General features: G+C 46.5%; 2 protein-coding genes across 4 annotated transcripts in view; one reads left to right on the top strand and one right to left on the bottom strand.

Moving 5' to 3' along the window:
- Abhd12 (abhydrolase domain containing 12, lysophospholipase) overlaps window positions 1-18,935 on the top strand; it is a 76,606-nt gene extending 57,671 nt beyond the window's left edge. For 2 of the 3 annotated variants that reach the window (XM_005072544.4, XM_040746464.1), the window contains exons 3-13: window positions 594-699; window positions 3,029-3,148; window positions 8,207-8,237; window positions 9,665-9,710; window positions 11,954-12,083; window positions 12,514-12,551; window positions 12,891-12,970; window positions 13,875-13,957; window positions 16,131-16,209; window positions 17,062-17,189; window positions 18,314-18,935. In XM_005072544.4, coding sequence (XP_005072601.1) covers window positions 594-699; window positions 3,029-3,148; window positions 8,207-8,237; window positions 9,665-9,710; window positions 11,954-12,083; window positions 12,514-12,551; window positions 12,891-12,970; window positions 13,875-13,957; window positions 16,131-16,209; window positions 17,062-17,189; window positions 18,314-18,353 — 881 coding nt within the window. In that variant the 3' untranslated portion in view covers window positions 18,354-18,935. Of the gene's footprint in view, window positions 1-593; window positions 700-3,028; window positions 3,149-8,206; window positions 8,238-9,664; window positions 9,711-11,953; window positions 12,084-12,513; window positions 12,552-12,890; window positions 12,971-13,874; window positions 13,958-16,114; window positions 16,210-17,061; window positions 17,190-18,313 lie in introns of those variants that run through there. The other variant, XM_021228675.2, reaches the window with a different exon arrangement.
- A 1,011-nt stretch (window positions 18,936-19,946) lies between these two features.
- Window positions 19,947-22,940, bottom strand: part of Pygb (glycogen phosphorylase B) — a 48,209-nt gene continuing 45,215 nt past the window's right edge. The window contains exons 19-20 of the mRNA XM_005072545.4: window positions 22,127-22,193; window positions 19,947-21,462 (exon numbers count right to left, since the gene is read on the bottom strand). Of these exons, the coding sequence (XP_005072602.1) occupies window positions 21,310-21,462; window positions 22,127-22,193 (220 nt within the window). The 3' untranslated portion in view covers window positions 19,947-21,309. The remainder of the gene's footprint in view (window positions 21,463-22,126; window positions 22,194-22,940) is intronic.

Raw genomic sequence — 22,940 nt, 5'->3', positions numbered from 1 at the left:
GAGGTTCTGGCTTCATCCATTTTGATGTCTTTTCTGGGTTAAGTGGTGTACCGGAAACTTGAGAACCTCTGTGTCTTCTTTCCCTCTTGTACCCGTCATCTTATCCAGTATCCCTTTCCAGTGTCTGCCAGTCACCCTGCCCCTAGCCTTCAGCTGTGGCTCAGCTGAGCTCTTCTGCAGGATCTTCTCCCCTCTGTGTCTCAAACTATCTTTACCAGTCCATCCCGTTAAAGCCATCCCTTCCCTTCTGTCTTCCCCTTGGGCAACCATCCCAGGCTCCACTTAGGCTGTGTCCTTACTACAGTGCTTTCAGGTTGTATTTCATTTCTTCTTAGCTTTACCGCTTGCCTGAGTGTGCCTCTCATGTGGCAAAATTCTGATAGAAAAGCACTTAGTGCCTTTTGAGAGTTTCTCCTATGCTGTGGGGATGGGATGTGTACTTGTCAGTGTGTGTGTGTGTGTGTGTGTGTGTGTGTGTGTTGTCGTGGGGTGTGTGTTGTGTGCTCAAGTGCATGTGAATTCACAGGTGAGAAGTGTTTGTGTGTGTCCACCCTCTCCCATTAACCCAGACTTCATCTCTTTGTCCCCTACAGTGAGGGTTCCTTATTTCATTGACTTGAAAAAACCACAGGATCAAGGTTTGAATCATACCTGCAATTACTACCTCCAGCCAGAGGATGATGTGACTATTGGAGTCTGGTGAGTGTCTGCAGCTGAGGCTGCAGGGTAGAGGCACTAGCTTCTTTGGCCTCCTCAGGAGGCTACAAGGGCCCTGCTTAGCTCAGGCAGTGTCCTTGACACTGGGCTCTGGGGTACTGTTGCTTGTTTTTATCTTTACCCATTCTCAAGGCCAAGGGAAGAGCTCAGCTAAATTTGATCTCAGTTGTGCAGAATGAGATGGCACCAAACTCTCTCTTGAGGTCTTTGAAACAGCAAAGGCTTTGTAACCAAATTGTTTTTAGAGTCTTATTTCCAAGTATTTTTTTTAAACCAAACAGTCTAGAGACAAAAGGAATGTAAGCACACAATCAGAAATACAGATTCAAATGTACCTTTCAGAGAAGTGAATGACTACTGCCTGTAGTACTTCCTAGGAGCCTGTGAGAGGGATGTTTACTTTTTTACACTGGGCATAAGCCCTGTGACTTCTCTGTATAAGTGATGATTCCTAAACAACTGGGTCAAAATTGACCAGAACTGCATCAGGGTTTCTTTTTTTTTTTCTCAGAAGCAGCTCTGAATAACTACCCCTTTATCTTAGCGGGTCTATTTTTGCAGTTGCCACTAAGTCTCTTTCTGCAGGCTTAGAAACCCACCGTGTATGTGAGATGCTTGTAAATGAAACTGGTGAGTAGACTGCCAGTGTGGATGAGGGGACCTTAAATGCTTCGATTGACATTCTGTGGTAAAGAAGAGAGAGCAAGAAGGGACGCTCTTGTTCTCAGCAGAGGACAGTGGGAGTAGTTTTGTCATTTTCTTGATTGATTTAATTGAGCAGTAGTTGACCCATGTGTGCTTTTGGAACTGTCAAGAATCTGACCTGCTTTGTCCAGAGCTGTATTGTAGGGGGGATAATTGGCCCATAAGTAGGAGTAAGGCTCTGTCTTATGCAGGAGGCATGCCATGGTGGTACTCAGGCAGAAAGCATCAACAGAACCTGTGTACATTCTTAAGTTCCCACAAGAGTTAGGGTGATGGCCATTCACTTCTCAAGGCAGTCGACAGCAGCTGCTGCCCTCGCCTGTCCATCTAGGCCATTCTGTGATCTTGGACCTTAGGAAGCAACAGGCTATCCTCTCAACTGCCTCACTACATCTCTTCAGATTCTCTACCAGCTTGTGCAAAGGCCTGAGTGCAACCCAAGGACCATTCTGAACACTCAGCTCAGTGGCAGCTGCCCTCTACCAACAGTTGGAGGTACACACTGGGCCTCTGCCAAGAGTTCCCAATGGGATAGTCTGGCTGCTAGGAGACTATCAGCTGCAAACATTTAAAATGGGTTACCATTAATACTATATATTACCAGCCGGGTGTTGGTGGCGCACACCTTTAATCCCAGCACTCGGGAGGCAGAGGCAGGCGGATCTCTGTGAGTTCGAGGCCAGCCTGGTCTACAGAGTGAGTTCCAGGACAGCCTCCAAAGCCACAGAGAAACCCTGTCTCGAAAAAAAAAATACTATATATTACCTAGACTCCGAGAATACAGCAATCTTCCTGCCACAGCCTCTCAGGTATCTGGTACTATAGGTTATGATTGTATGGGATAATTATAGTGATAATTATAGTGGCTAGAAACCCAGAAACATTATCCTCATGAATGGATAAGAAAGATGTATTACAATGAGAAAATAGCCAGGCAGTGGTTGGAACACACCTTTAATCCCAGCATTTAGGAGACAGAGAAAGGGTGATCTCTGAGTTTAAGGACAGCCAGGGCCTACACAGAGAAACACTGTTTTGAAAAAAGTGAGAGAGGAAAAGGTGGGAGAAAACAAACTTGACTACTTGATTTTTAAAAGATTTATGTCATTGGCATCTAGAATGAATTTGGCTAAGATTTTTAGAGGAAAAGTAGACATCAATTTAGACCCTCCCCAGTGATTAACAGTATTCGTTTTTTGGCCTTTGTAGATCTCTGAAGGAAAGTTTGGCCAAACAGAATAGCAGTATCCAAGAGCCTGGGTTAGCCTGGCTGATGGTAAATTTGTCCATGTATTTGTGGCCCTAGAATGCAGAAGGTTCTATCTAGGGAGTTCCTGTTAATGCAGAGTGGATTTCTCTAACATCTGGGTAAAAGCTACCAGAACAAACTGTTGGATCAATGAGAGGCCCTTTTGCTCTGTCTAAGGCTGGCAACTTACAGTTCTAGTTCTTGTTTGAGGTATGAGATAATATGCCACCCACCTATTTGTCCACTTGTGTGTAGATAGGAGCTCTGCTACTTTCTGTCTCCACAGACTTTCATATAGATGCTGCTGTCTGTGTAGAAGGCATGTGACGTTGTTTCCCCCTCTACTTCTGTCTGCAGGCACACCATCCCCTCCATCTGGTGGAAAAATGCCCAAGGGAAGGACCAGATGTGGTATGAGGATGCTCTGGCTTCTAACCACCCCATCATTCTATATCTTCATGGGAATGCAGGCACCAGGTAAACTCAGACAAGTGGTGTGACCTCTGTACAGCAGCACCTGGCTCCTTCCTAGGCTGGAAATGTGTTAGCTTTGACTATCTAAAGTGGGCCTGTGGTCTACATAATCAGGTTTACTGATCTACCTCATGCAAGAAGAGCGTCTCAGAACAAAGAAAAGGTAGAGTTCTTTTGTGGCTGGGAGAATTTAGAAGATAGTGCTGAGTAGCAAGCATCTTTGGAAGTTGAATTTTAATCAGGTGTGTGGGGGGGGGATGTGTCTCTGACAGAGAGACTGAGCTCCTTCAGCCTTGGGGTGTCCTTCTTCCTGCTTTGACTCAAAGGTCACTGTGTCTGCTAGTATTTAGTTTACAAAGCAGGGCTTCTCTTTAAGGAAGTGGTAGTCAGTCAAGGGTTGATGATGATACTTGTTGGTGGCTTCAGTACACCTTGAGGAAAATGATGACTCCCTTTCACCTTTGTGTTTGTCACCCTAGTCTGAAGAGTGGCAGGCAAGTCCATCTTACCAGTAAGATAGCCCCAGGGTGTAGACTAGGGCAGCCATAGGAAAGGCAGACGCATTTCTTTTTCTAAAATTTTTATTTTTTACATTCCAATCCCAGTTCCCCCTCCCTCCTCTCCTCCCACCTCTCCCCAATCTGCCTCCCATCTGTTCCTCGAGAGGTTAAGGCCTTCCCTAGGAAGTCTACTAAGTCTGTCTCATTATCTCGTTGAGGCAGGACCAAGCTTCCCTGCCCCTCAACCCCATGCCTAGGCTGGGCAAGGTATCTCTCCGTATAGAATGGGCTCCATAAAGTCAGTTTGTGCATTAGAGTTAGATCTTAGACCCACTGCCTCATATACTGCCCCAGCCACATCATTGTCACCTGTATTCAGGGAATGCAGTTCAGTCTTATGCAGGTTCCTGAGTTGTCAGACCTGAGTCAGGAATCTCTCACTAGCTAGGGTCAGCTGATTCTGTGAGTTACCCCATCATGGTCTTGACTCTTGTTCAGTTTATTGTTCCTTCCTCATTTTGATTGTACTCTAGGAACTTGGCCCAATGGTTAGTTGTGAATTTCTGTGTCTGCTTCCCTCTGTTTCTGGAAGAGGGTTCTAGCTTTTCTGGGGTTATGTATTGTACAGGCTGTGTATCTTTTGTTTTATGTCTGGTATCCACTTATGAGTGAATACATACTATATTTGTCTTTCTGGGTCTGAGTTACCTCACTCAGGATTTTTTTTTTTTTTAGTTCTATCCATTTGCCTGCAAATTTCAGGAAGTCACTGTTTCTTACTGCTAAGTAGTACTTCATTGTATGAATATACCACATTTTCTTTATCCATTCTTCTGTTGAGGGACATCTAGGTTGTTTCTAAGTTCTGGCTATTATTATGAATAATGTAGTTATGAACATAGTTGAGCAAGTGTCCTTGTGGTATGAGTGTGCCTCCTTTGTGTGTATGCCCGAAAGTGGTATTGCAGGGTAAGTTGATTCCTAATTTTCTGAGAAATCACCATATTGATTTCCGCAGCAGCTGTACAAGTTTGCACTCCCACCAGCAGTGGAGAAGCGTTCCCCTTATTCCACATCTTCTCCAGTGAAAGCTGTCATCAGTGTTTTTGATTTTAGCCATTCTGATCAGTGTAAGATGGAGTTGCTTTGATTTGCATTTCCCTGATGACTAAGGATGCTGAACATTTCCTTAACTGTTTTTCTGCCATTTGAGATTTTGTTGAGGATTCTGTTAAGATCTGTACCCCATTTTGTAATTGGATTATTTGGTAGTTTGATGTCTAGTTTCTTGATTTCTTTGTATATTTTTGAGATGTGGGGTTGATGAATATCTTTTTCCGTTCTGTAGGCAGTCATTTTGTCTTGTTGACCGTGCCCTTTGCCTTATAGAAACTTCTTAGTTTGAGTAGGTCCCATTTATTAATTGTTGCTCTCAGTGTCTGTGTTATGGATATTTTATTTAGGAAGTGGTCTCCTGTGCCTATGCATTAAAGGGTATTTCCCACTTTCTCTTCAGGTTCAATGTGGATGGATTTATATTGAGGTCTTTGATCCATTTAGACTTGAGTTTTGTGCATGGCAATAGATAATGGATCTATTTGCATTCTTCTACATGTCGACATCCAGTTGCACCAGCACCATCTGTTGACTATACTTTCTTTTTTCCATTTTATATTTTTAGTTTCTTTGTCAAAAATTGGTGTTCATAGGTGAGTGGGTTGATATCAGGATCTTCTATTCGGTTCCATTGGCCTACCTGTCTGTATTTATGCCATACCAAACTGTTTTCGTTACTATAACTCTATAATAGAGCTTGAAGTCAGGGATGGTGATGCCCCTAGATGATCCTTAACTGTATAGGGTTATTTTTGGCTATCCTGGGTTTTTTGTTTTTCCATGTAAAGTTGAGTATTGTTCTGTAGGCATCTTGTCAGTGAACTTGTAACTGTGGCCATGCCCAAGGAGACAGGCAGACACAAGTGGAAAGAGAGGAGCTTCAGGTGTGGCTTTCCTTTGGGTGCTCTTTTCTTGAGATAGCTCATGGAAGCTACTACTGGAAGCTGCTGCTGTAGTCTCTCTGGGTGGTCACTCACTGCTCCTGGGTGGTGGCTTGGGCCTCCCTCTGCTGCTCCTGGGCTGGTAGATTGGGCCTCCTCTGATGCTGCTCCCAGACCTGAGGCTCCTCTTCTCCTCTACCCTCACTTTTTTTTTTTTATAAATCTTTTTTTTTTAAGGATTTTATTTATTACGTATACAGCATTCTGTCTGCATGTATCCAACAGGCCAGAAGAGGGCACCAGATCTCATAACAGATGGTTGTGAGCCATCATGTGGTTGCTGGGAATTGAACTCAGGACCTCTGGAAGAACAGGCAGTGTTCTTAACCCCTGAGCCATCTCTCCAGCCCCTCTACCCTCACTTCTAAAATAGAGATAATAGAGAGTATTGAAAAGTGGCCATAGGGGAAGGTGAAGGCTGAGCATGCATGAAGTGTCCTGGACTGCCTGTGTGGGGGAGCTGTCTGCTGGCATCCTTGACACAAGCAATACCAGTGTGTCCTAATGGGACTGTTGAAAAAGTACACACTTTGTCCATTTGGGCCTTTCTGTTTTATCCCAGATGCTTCTCATGAGTGGGTTTAATTCAGACTAGTTTAATCTGGATTTGTTCTCCCACCTAAAGAGTTCATGCTCTTTTTACACCATAGCATGTTGTTCAGAAGGGACAGGGGAGGCGGGGAGATGCATTTTTCTAAGGAAAGCATTGTTTGAAACTTCTGCGGTTCCTTTTTCTATGCTTCTTTGGGTTGCCTGTGAGAGAGCCTGGAGGATTCAGAAGGGAGGCAACCCTTCACCAGCAGGGTAGTGTGAGGGTAGCTGTGGGGTAAACTTTTATAGGTAGAAACAGCAAGAAGAACAATGTATGGATCTTTCTGAAGGCAAAGGTAGTCCTGGGTAGATATCTGCTGTGAAGCCATGCAGAGGGCATTGTAGAAAGAGGCTGGCCTCTGTGCCAAGAGCGGAATGTCTAGCCACTGAGTCACACATGCTCTGCACAGTTTACAGAGCTTGTTGGGGACAAGCTGCAATAGGTTTCTCTTTTGCTTCTCAAAGACCAAGCTATAAACAGCTTTTGTACTATCTTTCCCTAAATGAAAAAATTATAGTTGGCTGTGACACATATTTCTGGTAATCACGTGTTGAATAAAAAGGACAAAGCTTTTCTGTAGTTATGTCTGAAAGGAATATGGTGACATTCAATGATTTACTGTGCCTTCCCACTCCCAGAGACTGCCTATAGTGCCTGCATTCTGTCTAGTCCTGTTTACACCCCCATTTCTCAAAGGCTGTGGCTCACCGAGATTCCTCTCTAGCTATCCCTCCCTCCCCAAGCAGGGTTCCGTCATTCTCTATAGCCTTGAAGTCTCTCAAAGGCGTGGCTTTCTGAGCCCACTTTCTTTTTTCAGGTAATGGAGGGAGCTTGTGGATTTTAGGAAAGCTATCTTCCAAAGACAACTAAAAACATCTGGCAGGATTTCCTTCTGGTCTTGAACACTTTTTTTTTGGTGCTGCAATGTATTGGGTTTCTTGCCTCTAACTCATTCATGTGTCCCTGCAATGGCATTCCCACTCACCATATACCTGAAATTGCCTCAGTACTCATTATGAAAGAAGGAAAATAGGTTTGAAGGATGAAGAAGGGAATAAGAAATGCTTGCTAAGACACTAGTCTGCTGGGGAGTTAGCCATTCTCATTCACTATGATGAGAGCCAAGGGGCTCCTGATGAAGGTCCAGTAGCTGGGTCCGGGGCTCACTTACCTAGGTCTAGGTACATTTCACACACGTGTATGGCACATGCATGTGAAGAGATATCAGTGTAGCAGTGAGGCAGTAGGCGGAAAGGAGCTCCCATGACCGAGGGTCTAGATAGGAAGTGAGGGTTGAACTAGGAAGGTACTTGGACAAGTTCCTTGGGACACAGCTTCCATACACATAGGTAGTCTTGGCCTGGCCCTAGGAAGCTGGGGAGAGCTGAGTGATGCAGGCAGGCATGGTGGGGATCTGTTGTATTTTTTTTTAATTTTATTTTCCAGTTTTAATTTTTTTTAATCTGGGCAGTAAGTGTTCATTCCTACTGAAAAATGAAAAGTACACATGATAATTAAGAAATATGCCTAAGATGCTGGAGAGAAGATTGATACCATTTAGGGGAATCCAAAGTCATGTGTCTACCTTCTTTGAAATGGGGTTTGGGATCCCAGATTGAAGATTTTAAAAATATATATGTATGCATGTCTGCATGAGTTTATGTGCACTATGTGCGTGCACATGCCCACAGATGGCAGATGGTAGAGGGCATTAGATCCCATAGAACTGTAGTTACAAATAACTGTAAGTTGCCTAATATGGGTATTGGAAACAGCCCAGGTCTTCTGCAAGAGTGGTAAGCATTCTCAACTACTGAGCCATCTCTCCAACTCTGGAGTCCCAGATTCCTGAGGATCATCTTGAGCATGGGCACTAATACCACTTCCTATTTCCTTCCCTTTCATGCTGCAGAGGAGGCGACCACCGTGTGGAGCTGTACAAGGTGAGTGCTGATGGATTGTTAGCTACAGGATGCTGGAATAGAAGGGGTCACTTGAACTAGCCACTCTGAAAAGTCATCATTCATGGACATGTTAAAGGTGATGCCCATGGGTCTTATATTGTACTGCTTCTGGGGTGGGCTCCAGAAACGGTGCATACATGTATTTGCTAATGAGATGAAAGGCATTTGCCATTGTTTTTAATAATGTGTTCCTCAAATACAGAAATGCCGCGGGAGCTATCCTTATTGCAGGATCACCCTCGGGGTGTAGGGAGTATAAAGACTGATGGAATTTGAGCCATACAGGCTTGATAGAAGCTCTTGCAAGTGAATGTTCATGCCTTGGGCATGACTTGGAATCCCTTTCATTTTTGTAGGTTTATTTTGTTGTTGTTGATGGTGGTGGTGGTGGTGGTGTGTGTGTGTGTGTACAGTGCAAATAGAGGAAGTCAGAGGATAGCTTGTGAAAGTTGATCCTTTCCTTGCACTGTGTGAGTTCTGGGTATCAAACTCACATTACCAGGCTTTGTAGCAAGTGTCTTTCTTTACCTGTTGAGCTATCTTGCCAGCCCTATGGTTTTGTTTTTGATTTTGGGTCTTGGAGCAGTGGTACAGCATGCTTGGCCTCCCATGCCTACCCTCCTCAGCTTAAAGAGTTGTCTGTATCTAATAGGGCAGAAAAGAAAATACACATATATATGTGGGCCTATTTTGCTCTGGGTAGTGGGAAGTTTTCATACCCTTGAGAAAATTGTATCAAGACAGGAAAGGTAAGCTGAGAAGTTAGCAGTTCCCTTGATGTTTCCTTGTCTAGACCCACAAAGCTTTGAGTGCAGGCTAGGAGGGGAGGATTCACCAGGCTACCCAGGAAAGCACCATGTCTTCCTGAAGGTGGCATGCTAAGTGACTGTAGACGACAGTGGTGATGTGGAAGTCTCTTTCACTTGTCTAGGCATACCCTAGCCAGTGTATTGGGCACCGCGCATGAGTACATGAGTAATGATCTTAGTGAGAATGGACAAGACAGCTAGTAAGTGAATAGAGAAATTCACTAAAATCAGAGAAATAGTAGGCCGCAGTAAGGGTCCTCAAATGAAGTTTCTGAGGTCCACCAACATGCTGGCTGCCTCAGGCCTCAGGCCTGCTCATGGTACCTGAGAGCTGTCTGCTGCCCAGTGTTGTGAAGCATCATCCTGGGAACTATAGGAGCTGGCCACTTGGCCATCTAGGCAGCAGCAGCAAAGGCACCCTTCCCATGTTGCTCAGCCAGAGGAAGTGAGAACATTCTACAGTAGCAGGTCCGAACGAGAGCTACCTGCCAATAGTCTGTTAAGTTCCCACTGCATGCAAGATTCAGGACAGAACTCTGGATGGGTTTAGCAGGAAGCAAGCCTTACAGCCAATGATGCATGTTTTTCATTTCACAGGTGCTGAGTTCCCTTGGTTACCATGTGGTCACCTTCGATTACAGAGGTGAGGTTCTTTTTCAATGTATCCCTCAAAAAACCAAACAAACAAAAGAGTGTATCCAGGCATGCCCTTGCTTCTGATTGTACATGATGGGCAGATTTGAGTGAGAGCTTGGAACCCAGGCACGGCACTTGTTTGTGCAGTGCTGGGCCTGAAGGGCTGTGCTGTCAGTGGGAGGAAGGGTGGGTAGTAGGCATCCTGCTGTAGCTTCTGGTGCCGACTTTACTGTCAGTGCCCTGATATAACATTTAAGTGCAGAAAGTACTGCCTTTTCTCCTCATTGGACTCAGATTTTCCCTGCAGCTGGGTATTAGACACTGGTTTAGTAGCAGAGTTAGTCTTGGTGAAATGATGACAATTGGAAAAAGGTTCATTGAGAACACAGAGATTCTTCTGCCTTGCTTCTTTCTTTTTGTATTTAGTCAGGGTTGCTACTGGGCAGACTGAGAATCCATTTTGATGTGTGCTATGAGCATTCTGATTAATGAACAGCAGAAATACTTCTTTAACAGCAAGCAACTGTTGGAGATCTCAAAGGGAAAAGGCTGCTTAACTAGCTTGTTTGATTCTTCTGGAGGAGAGCAGTTATTCAGATGTCCTCAGGCTCAGGGATTGATTGGGAAGGGATAGAAACCACTGCCACCTGCAAGTAGGGTTTATATTAGTTTTCTTTTGTTGAAGTAAAAAATTATCACAAACAGAATATCTTAAAACAAAGCAAATTTATTATCTTGTAGTTTTGGAGATCAGAATTCTAAAAACTTTAGCTCCTGAGATACAATTAAAGTGTCTATGAGCTTTGTTCTTCAGTGACTTCTAGAGAGGCCCCACACTCACCTTTCCTAGCTGCAGAGGCCTCTACACCCTGTGACTCATGGATGTTTGGGCCCTCACATTTGGTCTCTTTCTGTTATCAAAATGTTTATGAATACTTGGGCTTTACCCAGATGATCCAGTATCACCCCATCTCAAGGTTGGCCCATTACTGAGTGGCCTTCATTCTTTGTACAGTTTAACTCCCTGGCCTGAAGGTCATGTGCTTACAAGTCTGTGATTCATATGTGGGCTTCTCCAGGAGTAACTGTCCTGCTGACTACAGTGATGTCTTTCAATAAAGAAAGTTCCATCAAGATGAATGTTCTGAGCCAGGCAGTGGTGGCATACACCTTTAATCCCAGAACTCGGCAGATCTCTGAGTTTGAGGCCAGCTGGTCTACAGAAGGAATTCCAGGACAGCCAGGGCTACACAGAGAAACCTTGTCTCAAAGCAAGGCAAAGCAAAACAAGCAAACAAAAGGATGAATGTTATGGGCTCAAAAAAAATTAAGTGAAGAGCTAGGAAGTCCTGCTCCTTTTCCTGCCTTCTTCCTTCTCCATGCTGCAAAGGTTTTTTAGAAACATTCTTCCTCTTGTGTGCTGAGATCCTAGGGTAGTGAAAAGAATGTCTCCTTCCTGTGTTCTCTTCCTATAGTCTGTCAAGAAGACATCCCTGCATCTTGTCTTTCCAGGCTGAGTCTCTGCCTGCCTATGTGGTATGGGACCACCCAATTCCCTCTCTGACTCTGCTCCTATTGTGTTACTCTGTCTCTCTTCATGTCTCCCACACGATATCCTAAGCATTTACCCATGTCCCTCCTCAGTTCTTTTTTCCTGGGGTTGGGAGGCTGACATTATAATTATGGGGTTTGCTCACACAGCAGAATTGAGTTTCTGAGCCTTGTGTGTATTCAGGTCATGTGATGATGACTCGGTGCTGAGCCACTGAAAAGGCAATTGTACTTGATCTTTGCTGGAAACTGTGAGAAGAATCTCTTAACCTCTGCAGCTTCGTGACTTCCTCCTCTCTGACCTAGTCCTTCTGTGGGCCCTGAGCAGACTGGGCTGTCTTATCAGCGTTCCCTCTGGCCTGACCCTCATGAGCGTCAGGGCTGGCCTGTCAACAGAGCAGAGGAGGAAGTAGGCTGGCTGTTTACACCTGTGGGCAGGCACTAGCAAGACATGCAATTGAAGTTCTGGTGTGTGTTTTGCTGACTCTGTTCTGTTAGTTACCAATCTGATGTGCATGTAGAATGACAAGAACCTCTGGTTTGTCAGCCATGAGAAGTAGGAGAGGTTCCCTTCCAGGCCCTGCCATCAGATCTGGAGCGGCAGAGGAGGGCGCACAAATGTGGACTGCAGATGGTTGTAGGGCAGCTTCTGTTGAGGCTGCTTCAGTTTCACACGCTGCCTTTGACATTCTTCCTCAGGTTGGGGTGACTCAGTGGGAACACCATCGGAGCGAGGCATGACGTATGATGCACTCCATGTTTTTGACTGGATCAAAGCAAGAAGTGGTGACAACCCTGTGTATATTTGGGGCCATTCACTGGGCACTGGGTAAGAGCTCTCAGGCAGGAGGAAGACTTCGTGAAGGCAGGCCTAATGTGTGACCCCTGAAGTAGCCCAAGGCCTCTGAGACTATAGCATCATCCATTCTTTCAATCTTGGTTCCTGGCCCTGTGGTAGGGGGTAAGGGAGTGAAGTACCATGAGGGACTAAGGAGAAATTGGATTTCTGGAACTACTCCTCGGTTCAGGAGTGTTTTAGAACCAATATAGAACTACTCCTCAGTTCAGGAGTGGTTTAGAACCAATATAGAACTACTCCTCAGTTCAGGAGTGGTTTAGAACCAATACAGGCAGTGGAGATGGCAGCAGGTGTTGCCCCAAGTTAGCTTCAGGTCAGGTTCTCTGGGACTTTCCAGGGTCAGTCTCATCTAAAAGAGTTTCCATCATAATTCAGCTGAACTCTATTTTTTTCTTCCCAGAGTGGCAACAAATCTGGTACGGCGCCTCTGCGAGCGAGGTGAGAGAGCCAGGCACTGTGGCTGGGCATCTTGTTGTACGTGTTAGTGGTCCAGCCTCTGTTACACGTTCTTGCCAAGCAAGTTCTAACTGGCGAGCACCACAGTGATGGCACGAGCTGACCATCCAGGGTGCGGCCCTGATGTGCTCAGAGTTTACCCAACCTGCTCTCCCAACAGGATCCTCAAAAGTCATCAGGGTGCCTGGGGGGCTGGGCCTCATGGTGGTGGGAGGCCTGCAGAAGTGGGGACCTAGCTCCCTGTCCTGTCTAAGCTCCCCAGCCATCCAGCCCCACCAGCTCTTCTTACCCACTATCAGCAATCTGTGTTTGCTTATCTAGAGACGCCACCGGATGCCCTTATATTGGAGTCTCCATTCACAAATATCCGTGAAGAAGCAAAGAGTCATCCATTTTCAGTGGCAAGTATATGATTTTAGCAAAACTTATTTTCATTATTAACATAATTGCTATGAAAGTAAGAGCAAGTAGATAATGAAAATTGTTTAGTTTGATGTTACTAAAGGACTCCCAGTTCTAGGCACTGATCTGCTCATAGAGCTTCCAGAGAAGGGGGGATGGCTTTCAGCCAGGGACACGGGTACTACAGGAGCCTTGGCCCTGTGGCCTCATTGTGTACTCAGTACCACATGGCTTCACTGCACCCCGATCTCATAGCATCACTGTCCACTTGGTGCTGTGGGAGGCTGCAGACGTCTCCCTCCTCAGAGTGGAGCCTATACTTTGAGTACTAGAGGGTGATTGGACATAGGCACACAGCAATGTCTCCAAATGAAGTCCATGTAATCCTTGCTAGGGACTCCAGGGTCATCCCCACCTTTCCCTCAGCAGTTGGAGTCCATCCTTTTTCTGGCCTGCCCTCCCACCTTCCCACTTCAGCTCCTAACCAGTGTGTGTTCTAGAGTCTCTTGACGTGATCTCATGCTACCACCTGTGGGCCAGAACAACCCTTTATTTTCTCATATCATTGGTACTGCTTTTTTTTTTTTTTTTTTTTTTTTTTTGCGAGGAAGCTAGCCTTTGATCCCTATTCCCTTGGGTGGGTATTGGTCTTTTGTCTGTGGGGAGTCTGGTTTCTGAGCAGGATTCTAGTTGTACCTGAGGTGTGGAAACCCCATCTGATCATTGGGGCTGGCAAATGAGTCTTCTGTCTCCATCTACAAAGCCAAGACAAAGCTGGGAATGGATGGAAACTACACATTTCCCTAACTCCCGGAACCTAAACTATCAGAACTCTTGGCCTTTGCCCTCCGCACAGCTGTCTTAATCCTTCTGAAAATGCTCTCCATCTTGTCTTGTGTTCAGATATATCGATACTTCCCTGGCTTTGACTGGTTCTTCCTGGATCCCATTACAAGCAGTGGAATTAAGTTTGCAAATGACGAAAAGTGAGTATTGTGGTAAAGCGAGGAGAAAGACACCGGGAATCCCCCCAAGACTCACTGCAATCCTGTTAGCCTGACAGTGGGATTCAGAAGACTTATGGTTGGTCTCTAAGAAAGTGTCTTTCATAAGGGAAAGTCAAGCAGAGCTTTGTATTAGAAATGAGAAAAACATTTAAAGGGCAGGCAGGGGCATAAGCAGGTCACAGTATGCTTATGGAGTCAGAGTTTCAGGTGTCAAATTTCTCCTTCCACCTTGTTAGGCAGGTTCTCTTGCTGTTTCTGCCACACTGCATACTCTAGGTTAGTTGACCCACAAGGTTCTGGGCCATTCTCCTGCCTCTGTCTCCTTTCTTACTTAATACGGGGTGCTAGGATTTTGGATGCCTGCCATCACATTCATCTTTTTTAACACACTCCAGAAATCAAATTAGTTTATCAGGCTTGCACAGTGAGTGCTTTTACCCACTGAACAAGTAGATAGGTAATGATACAGTTTTCTCAATGGCACAGAAATAAAGACTTCTAAAAGATTAATAGCACATTTTTGCCCATATAATTCTTTTTTCAGCCTTGAAACCTGAATAGACATTAAAACACTTTTTAAATTCGACAGTGAACACATTGAAATAGATGTTTAAACATAAAGTAGTTTTCCTTCAAGTATGTATTTTTGTTCTAAAAGTAAAAATGTACCAGATTAAAATTTCAATTATTACAAACAAAACCCCTTGCTTAAGTATTGCCATTGTAGATCTTAAAGGGAAGTTATCAGTATAAAGCAAACCTCTTTAAAAACAGAAGTGAGTGGTAGACCTGGGATGCTGCCTTTGGCTCCAACTCTCCCACAAAGCGAGGTGGCGTGTGAGTAGCTGCAGGACCATGCTCCAGTAGAACCCCTAACCTGCACATCAGCCTCTTGCCACTTCCTCCAGGAGCTCAGGCTGAAGGAACCGCTCATCGGATGTTCCACCATCGGCTAGAAGACAGCTTAGTCAGTGAGTGCTTGCTTTGCAAGTGTGAAAACCTGAGTTTAAGCTCCAGAACGTATGTTTAAAAAGCCAGACAAGATGATACATGCTTGTAATCCCAGTGCTAGGACCTGAAGCTCAATGGCCATCCAGTCTACTTTTAATACATCTACTGGCAAATATAATAGTTTTCAGTTTTCATAAAATACACAGGGATCAGATGTTGGGGAGTGAAATGACCCTGCTTGCTGAATTCTAGGTCAGTGAGAGATCCTGTTTCAAAACAAACGGGGGACGGGCACCTGAGGATGATGTCCAAGATTGTCCTCTGGTCTTTACCTACACGTGCATATGTGTGTGGGTGTATATACAAGAAATGTTTCACCACTGAGTCGTGTGTGCTGGTTGCAGGCTGTCTCAAGGCTAGGTCCTGCCCCATGTGCTAGGATGGCAGAGCTGTGCTGGGGGTCAAGATCAAAACAGCTCAATGGCTACCTCAGTGGTCCTGTTCAGTCTTGTCAGTTGTCTTTCTACTAAGGTTTGTGGAAGAACTCTGGCTCTGTTAGACCTATTGTCTCATTTACCATTTAGGATCAAAGTTAGAGTGACTTAAATGTCAGTTACACCAAAGATTCAATAGAATACTGATTCTTTTAACCAATAGATTCATAGTAACATGCACTTGCAGTAAGCTGCTGCTGCTTGTTTGTTTTTTTTGTTTTGTTTTGTTTGTTTGTTTGTTTGAGACAGAGTTTCTCTGTTGCTTTGGAGCCTATCCTAGAACCTTCTCTGTAGACCAGGCTGATGAGGCTGGCTTCGAACTCACAGAGATCACCTGCATCTGCCTCCCAAGTGTTGGGGTTAACGGCATGTGCCATCACCTCCCGGCACAATAAGCTTCTTAGTAAACTTAAATACTCCCACTTATAAAGATTGTCTTTTTAACTTTTTATATATCTACTGGCAAATATAATGGTTTTCAGTTTTCATAAAATACACAGGGATCAGATGTTGGGGAGTGAAATGACCTCTAGAATACATACTGATTTTAAAAAACAAGAAAATAAAACCCTGAGAAGTTATTTATTAGCTGTGTAGTGAAAAGAAACCCAGCCAAGGCTGAACACACCATAAAGCCAGGCCCCTGCCCAGGGCGAGGGGTACAGGTAACCCCTCTTTGGTCTCCACCCAGCCCCTTTCCCCTACAGTGTGAAGCACATCTCCTGTCCTCTGCTCATCTTGCACGCTGAGGATGATCCAGTTGTGCCCTTTCATCTCGGCAGGAAGGTAGGTGCTGTGTGGCTCTGCCCCGGTGCAGTAGGTGCCATTGGTCCTGAGTCTGGATCAAGTTGGCATGCAAGGTAGGGTGGCAGTGGGTTCAGGTCACACTAGTCTGCGTCTTCTCTAGGTGCTTGACAGCCTAAGAGGTCTGCTGTCAGAGTCAACACCAGACTGCTGCTCTCTCCACCAGAAACTATGACAAACAAGCATTAGAACTCAGGCTGACAAGGGAGGGCTGAGGAGACAACATCCAGTCCTGCTGGCAAAACTGATGGGAAGACATCCAGACATCTTGCCTTTGGGGATAAACTGCAGGGACTTTGCACTTGTTTCTGCTAAAATCTGCTTTGGTTTTGCTGCTAGGAAGCTGTATTAGATTTGTGGAGGGGAATAAAAGTGGGGCAAAGAACAGCATGTGGGTGAGCCCAGAGGAGTGCATGCCGCGCCTCATCGGCAGACTTGGCCGAGGACTCACGCTGAGCAGACTTCATAAAGTACAGACCATGAAGCCATTCCAGAAAGTGTGAACTGCCTAGCAGTGCCCGTGGTCACGGAGCTGAGGTGGGATTACATTGTCTCTGCCACTGGAGCTGCCCCTCTTAGTTGTTTCTCAGAGGAAGAGCACCCTGGAGATACAAGGGCAAAAAAGGGTCTTAAATGGTGGGCTTGAGTAGCCGCTCCGAGTGTTTGACCCCTGTTAGCCCAGACTCTGGCTTCTTGGACCTTGGCTGTTGAAAGCTGTAATAACAGAAAGTGTCCATGGGCACTTGTGCTGTTCTCTAGAGGAAGCATCCAGTCTTTGTTGCAAAGAGAGGTCTCCACTGGGCTCTGGGCTGATTCATCTCTCCCTCTCACCAGCTATACAACATTGCTGCACCATCTCGAAGCTTCCGAGACTTCAAAGTTCAGTTTGTCCCCTTTCACTCAGACCTTGGTTACAGGCATAAGTACATCTACAAGAGCCCTGAGCTTCCACGGATACTGAGGTGAGACATTCTCTCCTAATCCATGAGCCTCTCCTGGATAGTGATGTCTCTCAACTAACTGCAGCAAGTGGCAATCACTGAAGCCATTTGAGGGGCTCAGTGGCGTGCCACAGGATCACAGTGATTCAGGAGCCTTCCACTAACACCACAAAGGAGTTACAAAGTTCATTTCCCTTCCTTCTGGATAAGTTTGATTAGACGGACATATGGTCTCCCTGTACACATTGTACAAACCCACATGAACATGTTTGGGGGAGTACCTAGGACAGTATACACATGCACCATCCTTACTCACAGACTGCTGTGTCTATATCGGAGTGTGTGGACATCCTGAAACCTTTCAGTGTGCACATGCAGCATTCCTGGTACACAGAAGACTTCATATGTACAGGAGTACTCAGACATAGCTTTCTAAAGGGAGACCATGTTTCTGGCTACTGCATACTAATCATACTCCTGGACAGAATGGAGGCTGCAGCCCAGAAAGCCAAGGCCCCCATCTGGCCTGGGTCCAGAGCCCAAGTGTGAGTGTGGGGTAACAAGGAGCAAGAGTTTGAAAGGACTTCCATGCATGCCTACCCTCCATGCTTCTGTGCAGATTTGCCCATATTGTCACCTAGCTCCTTGTGACCCATGTGCCACCCATCACCACTCAGAGCAGCCCTGATCACAAGTCTGACCCCTCCCTGTACACACAGGAAGAGTACACACCAACCTGTGACTAAAACTGGTTCCATAAATTGTCTCCTAAGGAACAATATCCTGTATAAAACTGTAGTCCATTCCCTGGCTCCTTTGAGAGCTCCCAAGGCAAAGTTACATTATAGTCTTTTGGGACAGGGAGCTGAATAAGTTGGGTTTGAGACTGACATCTTTTCCCCTCATTATAAAAGGGAATGTGGCAGAAAATTCCAAATGAATATGGAGCCCCAAAGCCTAACTTTGTCTTTACTTCTCGCACTGGCATTTGACCTCGGGGCTGAGCTGCAGTGCCCCATCTGCCTCACCGAGGCCTCCTCTTGTCAGGCAGCCTGTTGCCCCAGGCTCTTTGCTGCCTCCATTGTGGGGAGTGGGATCTTAGCGCCAAGCAGTTTGGTTCATGCACTTGTCCTTTTTTGGTCTAGGGAATTCCTAGGGAAGTCGGAACTGGAGCGCCAGCACTGAAACTGGCCCGTGAAGGCGCATGAAGACCTACCTTCCTTCCCTTCTCCCTTGGCCAGCAGTCTGGCACCCAGTAGCCCAGGGTGCCACCACCTGTGGTGCTCAGGAGCCCAGTGCGTACCTAGAAAGAGGACTCAGACACAGTGGGCAGAGGCTCCGCAGATGTGGATCTGTGAGGAAAAGTGGCAGGCAGGCGGCTCCTGAGCCTCTGGTGGCCGCCCTACCTGAGTTCTTTTTGAGAATGTTTACTGACAGCAAGTGGATCCCATATGCCTTGTGCTGGGCGTAGGGAACCTGGGAGGGGCCCAGGAGCACAGGACCAGTCCAGGTTTTCTGGCACCACCACTTAAAATATGGGGAAATGGTTCTTTCTGCCCTCCTTGGCGTACACAGAATGGTACGGTTTGTCCCCTTCAGCTTGTGTACCTGCTTGCCTTCCTCAGCTGACCCTGTCTCTCATGGCATCTGCTCACCCACAGTAAGGGGCACCTGGATCTGCACCTCCTTCCATTCTGCCCACCTGTCTGCCATCTAACCTGGCTGTAGACTGAGCATTTATTTAAGAATAAAATCTTGGTGGTGGTCTTTTTGTTGTTTTCTCTACAAAGCAGGAGTCATTGTTGCCTCCTCTACTGCACCAGGCACGATCCCCACAGGAAGTACAAGGGCTGCTCCCAATGCCCAGGCACTGAGGTCTACTCTGATGGGAAGCACCTTTTCCATATCTGCTAGATAGCCTCTTCCTATAACGGCAGGCCCAAACAGACTGCACCACCACACTGTATGAGCATCGCCACCGCCAACACACAGGATATGAGTGGCACAACCAGGACTTAGAAATGTATTGGACACATTTCACCGGGTTGTCTTAATCTAAGTCTGTTTTGTGAAAACAGTCTGACCTGAAGCTACAGACCTAGAGACCTACCAAGGCTGAGAAGTGTCAGAGCACAAAGCTTAGCAGAAACTGGCATGAGGAGCAGCCACAGGGGCTGTGGTCCTGAACATGCAGTTGAGTGCATCCTCTGGACAAAAGATCTCTGGTGCAAGTCCATGGAGGACCCAAGCCCTTCGTGATGGTGGACTTCCCCAGGTCCTTAAACTATAGAACTTAACATCTCAAGGTACCAGTGCTGGGAGATCTTGACCATCTGCCTGTCTGTTTTCCAAGGACGGAGGCCCAGCATTTACAGGTGTGGGCTTAGCTGGAGGACTCATGGCTGGAATTTTAGTCTCACCATTCCAAAGCCCTAAGTGATTCTCAAGACAGGGGAAACAAACCTTCCCTACATGACTCTAGGACCAGGGATTTAGCCTTACTAAAGCCAGCCTGTGACAAGAACACCAAGCTTCCTTCTCTTGGCCTATAACTGGGTGTACTGGTCTTGTGTTACCCATCTACAGTTCACTGACAACAGGGCTAGGCCATCAAGGAACCCTTGGCTTCCTTATATAAGTCGTCTGTGCCAGCAGCCTGGGCCTCATCACCAAGGGACAACTATAGCCTGTTCTATGTGGTACCTGCCCCGGGCTTACATCCTCCAGTTTCCCATGGGAGTTACCTGACACTGTTGTGATAGAAACACAGATACCACATTGACCAACCATGGGCATAGACGTTTAATCCGTTTCTCACACAAGGAGGTAACAGAAAGTCGTAGAGTGGTGATCATGTATCATGGCTTCAGGGACCTCATGCATAAGGCCGCTACACAGGGCAGCAGATGACCAGCCCTTAGAACCTCTCACCCCACAAGCTACCACAGTGGCTCCGGTGACTTGAGTATTGAAAGCAGACACTTCCCAGCAAACACTGCTGATGTGAGGGAAGTGACGGGGCCCCCTACCCACCCCCAGCCAGTTACAGCAATGCAAGGGGACAGAAGCCTCTGGAGGGAGAGTCCCACGTAGTTTCTCTGACAACCCACTCTCTTTTGGGCAGCACTTAATGCAGGTTCTGCCCTCAGGGAGGAGCACGGGCTCCTGGAGTAAGGGGGTAGGGGTGGTCCACCTCTCTTCCTCACTAGGCTGCTGCAGCAGAGTGGAAACTGGGCTGCTTTTTCCAGACTGGCTGGTGGAAATGGAGGCAGAATGGTGCCTTGTCTTGACAACAGGAAGGAAATGCACCTCAGGACATAGAAGTGTTAGGGGACCCCACTGCAGGATAAGACGCTGACTCTTCAGTCAAAATATCCCTAAAGTAGCCAACTCTTGACACCAGACTGAGCTAGTACAATGTTTACTTGCTAAAAAGAAAGGCTTTAGCTAGTTTCAGTTCCTCATGAAGGTATTATTTCCTGTTGAAAAAGCAGAACACCAACCCAACTCTAAAATTGCCAGTCCTTAACCAAGGCCTCAGATATGGGGTAAAGGTCCCTCTTCAGTGCTCTTCTCCTGAAGTCCTGGGTTCTACATGACATCCACATGGTTCCACAGATGGCTACAGAGGCATGACCTATACGAGTCAACAACCAATACAGCCAAGGGCAGAGGACAGAAAGCTGTGAGCATGAAACCTGAAGAAATGATTCTACCCAGCAGGACCAAGAAGGCCACATACTGGGCTTGGCCCTACCCTACAGCTAGTGACCCAGGTTCTAGTAAAACACAGAAATACAGGCTTCATCACAGATCCCTACTCACACTCCAAATCTAAAGGTTCAAAACTATAAAGCCTTAAGCTCACTCAGCTATCTGCAGGGCTTCAGGGGTTCAGCTCCACTCCCTGCTCATCCTCTGTGGGGGACCATCTCTGCCCATCTGTGCTGTGAACTCTGCAAGAGTCCTTTTGCAAGAAACCAGGAGGATGCCACACACTCCTTTATCCAGATCTTCAAAACCATTCCCATGGTCCTGCCTGGAAACATAGTGCAGGGACCAGCAGCCGCTTGCAGTGCCTGAGGGCTGGCGCAGGCAGAGTCAGCCAAACAAGCCACTGGTCTCATGTGTGGTGGGGAAATTAGTCCTTGGGGAGGTTGGGAGGTGGGATCTGCAGGTCGGAGGGCTCTACGCCCCAGATCTCTCGTGCATACTCGGTGATAGTGCGGTCACTGGAGAACTTGCCAGAGCAGGCAATATTCTTGATCACCTTCTTGGTCCACTCCTCGGAATTCTGTCAGAGGAAGAGGAGATGATTAACCTTTGGTAGAGCAAAGGGATCCTAAGAAAGCCCAAGCTTCTAGAACATGAGGACTGTTAACAGATGAGCGCTGAGCCTTGGGACGGTCTGGTAGTAGAAGAGACTGCAACCATGTGCTCAGAGAAAAGGGGTCCTCACTGGCCAGAAGAGTGCTATTAAACGTAAGGTACCAGGAGCTTAAGACAGGGTCTGTCTGTCCTCAAAAGGCTCCTAGGTATGGCCCACATTAAGCAAGGAGCACAGCCAAGTAAGCGACTGCCACAGGCAGACCAAATGTCCTAAAATGGGCACTCTCTTCTAACACTTCAGCCCCATTACAACTTCCTCTGAACTTCAAAACTCCCCAGACGACAGCCTCCAGACTTCAATGGACGGGGCCTTCTAGAAGGGGCTTGACTCCTGTGGGCCAGCCCCCCCCCCATATGGTTTTTAGGCTCCTCATTCTAGTCTCGGCTATCGGGAGAGGTTTTTCTCCCATGACACCAAATGATGGGACAGCTGAACTTGAGGCAGGCTGGATATACAGATAACAAACCACCCCACCCCTCTGGTCTGGTTGAGAAGTGGTCTAACCCAATAGGGTCACAAAGATTCATACAGCCACATCCTACTCATCCCGATGGTCCACAAACCTTACCCTGTATAGATGGTCCACCTGGGCCTGGCACTGTATGTAGGCTTCATAGTCTGCAAACACCTTAAACCTGAAGCAAAATTACGGGAAGCTGGGTCAGGGCAGCAGGTGCAGTGGGTGAGAAGTCCTGCCTGGAACATCCTGTGGTATTTCTCATAGGACAGTCCCCCAGCCAGATCAGGAATGGCCCAGGCCATGCCTTTCATATCCTCCCAGCTCTGTTGGAGGACCCTAGGTAGAGACTATCCTGCTTGTGGGTGCCAGGATGCACCAGGTCCACAGGGCCACACGCTTCTCTGGGAATCCTCATGTGCTGGGGGTGCTTTTTTGAAAGTCTGGTTTCAACCCTACATTTCTTTTAAGGAAGTTAGTTGTCATTTCCAAAACAGCTGTCAGAAATGCACATGCCCAGAGGCAACTGCAGACCCCGTGCAGCAAGCCCATGGTGCTTTTATTTTTACTATCAAATTAGCAGCATGCTTCACTATTCAAAAAGTCCCTCCTCCATCATGGGCCCCAAGAGGGCCCCACTTTATGCTGAGTGTCTCACTGAAGCCAATGCCTTCAAAGAACAAAGTCTTCAAAGAACAAAGACAAGCTAACCAGAGGCAACTGAAAGTGGAGAAGTTAATACTGGGTTCAACTTTTACCAGTAGGGTAAGCACTGCCCTCAAGCACCGATGTCTTTGCAGACTTGCATTGTAACTAGGTTGGTTGTAACCATGCCAGGTTGATATGATATCAACAAAATACTAAATACATTAGAAATTTGCGATGCAGCAAGTTAATTCCATTTTAATTGTAGACTAATATTTGC

This window comes from Mesocricetus auratus, unplaced genomic scaffold (assembly GCF_017639785.1).
Source record: "Mesocricetus auratus isolate SY011 unplaced genomic scaffold, BCM_Maur_2.0 Super-Scaffold_100004, whole genome shotgun sequence".
NCBI classification, from domain to species: domain Eukaryota; kingdom Metazoa; phylum Chordata; class Mammalia; order Rodentia; family Cricetidae; genus Mesocricetus; species Mesocricetus auratus.
The sequence above is the reverse complement of the archived record's forward strand: the minus strand, read 5'-3'. Positions and strand labels throughout refer to the sequence as shown.